Here is a 1,553-nt window from a genome sequence, read left to right on the forward strand (position 1 = left end):
TTTGATGAAAAGATGAAAAAAAAAGCTTTACCCTTCCATCTCTTGGAAAGATAGAGAGAGGGCAGAGGCCTTTGGGACATCTCTTTGATAGATAGAGAGGGAGGGCAGAGGCCTTTGGTGTCCCTTTCAGTCAAGAACCGGGGCTTCACAATTACAGTACTAACCAATATTTACCTCATGCCTTTCCTCGTTCATGGTGCTCATCACTATCACATCCTTTTAGGTCTCATTTCAAGGAAAAAAACAGAGATAAAACCAGGGATTTCAATAGCTCACCCAACATTCAAAGGCAGACACTGGGCAAAAGATGGATAGAAGCGGGAATTCTCATTTCTCCTACTCCAAAACCAATCACTCCATACACTAAAGCAGCAGTGTGAAGCATGTTTTCATGTCAAACCGTGTATTTAACTTCATATGTGCGGCAGCATTATTGCATACTACTAAAACCTTGGCAAAATTTGAATAACCTGATTGCCTAATGAAAGACATGCATTCCATTCGATTTCATCCATTTGAAATGAGGGCTTCAACGAGCAAAAAATTCTATTAGTGGTGGTTTTCTTCTACTCCTGGTACTGGCCCTCCGGGATTCTTGATGGCTCTCCGACAGCATCTTCCATCCGCTGGTACCACTCGCCGATTTGGGTATGCTCAACCATGTCTTTTCCAGATTGCAGGTATCTGATAGGTCTCAGAACGCCAAATGCTGCAAGATCTGCCAAGTTAGGCTTGGAGCCACCTGGATCACAAAGACATTGAAAACGAAGTTAATGCAAAAGGACTACAATAAACTCGCTGTATTCTAATTTCCCTGTAGCTTCCAATATGTTTTTCTTTTGGCTTAAGGATAAATAAGATACCGAGAAAATTTCTTCCATTCAGTGCTTCCGTCCACGTGTTGGCAGCATCATACAACGAGGCACGCTCATCAGTGATGTTGTATTTCTTCTTGAGCTTCTTGGCCACGAAGTACATTGCTGCAGCACCAGCATACTTCACAGCAAACCGCTCGGTGTAACTGAAGTTACCTGCATCAGAGTTTGGGTCAAGAAAGAAACATCGGTGAGGAAATCAGGAACATGAGTAAATTAAGTTTTCAACAGTTAATGTTCCGAGTGTCAAACAGGACACCACATCTTCACCCATATTCCGTTTGTTTCTAATTATGGAATAGTAATTAGTCAATTATGGAAATGTTTTTTGTAAAAAGGAAACAGGACATAGAACACCACATCTTCACCCATATTCCGTTTGTTTCTAATTATGGAATAGTAATTAGTCAATTATGGAAATGTTTTTTGTAAAAAGGAAGGCCCATTAGGTGTGGGTAAGGGACAGTATTTCAGCATGTCACCAACCTGTCCTGCATTTAGGATTCATTCATCACGGGAGAAATGGGTGTATGGAAACTGACTAGCCTGTATAGTTATGTGTGTGGGGTTCACAGAATTATAATATTTGTCTCATGTATTGTCTAATTACCTTCCACAGGTCTGGTTCACAAAATCACATTTTACAAGCATTGCAATACAGACAACAAAATCCACTTA

The 1,553-nt window shown here is 40.6% G+C and overlaps 1 protein-coding gene across 1 annotated transcript in view; it reads right to left on the minus strand.

Moving 5' to 3' along the window:
* Positions 1-310: 310 nt before the first annotated feature.
* The window catches only part of LOC123051253 (prostaglandin E synthase 2), a gene marked incomplete at its 5' end in the record, with an annotated part of 5,425 nt that continues 4,182 nt past the window's right edge, over positions 311-1,553 (minus strand). Inside the window, 2 exon segments of the mRNA XM_044474087.1 lie at positions 311-742; positions 864-1,031. Of these exon segments, the coding sequence (XP_044330022.1) occupies positions 567-742; positions 864-1,031 (344 nt within the window).

The sequence above is a fragment of the Triticum aestivum genome, chromosome 2D (genome assembly GCF_018294505.1).
Source record: "Triticum aestivum cultivar Chinese Spring chromosome 2D, IWGSC CS RefSeq v2.1, whole genome shotgun sequence".
NCBI lineage: Eukaryota > Viridiplantae > Streptophyta > Magnoliopsida > Poales > Poaceae > Triticum > Triticum aestivum.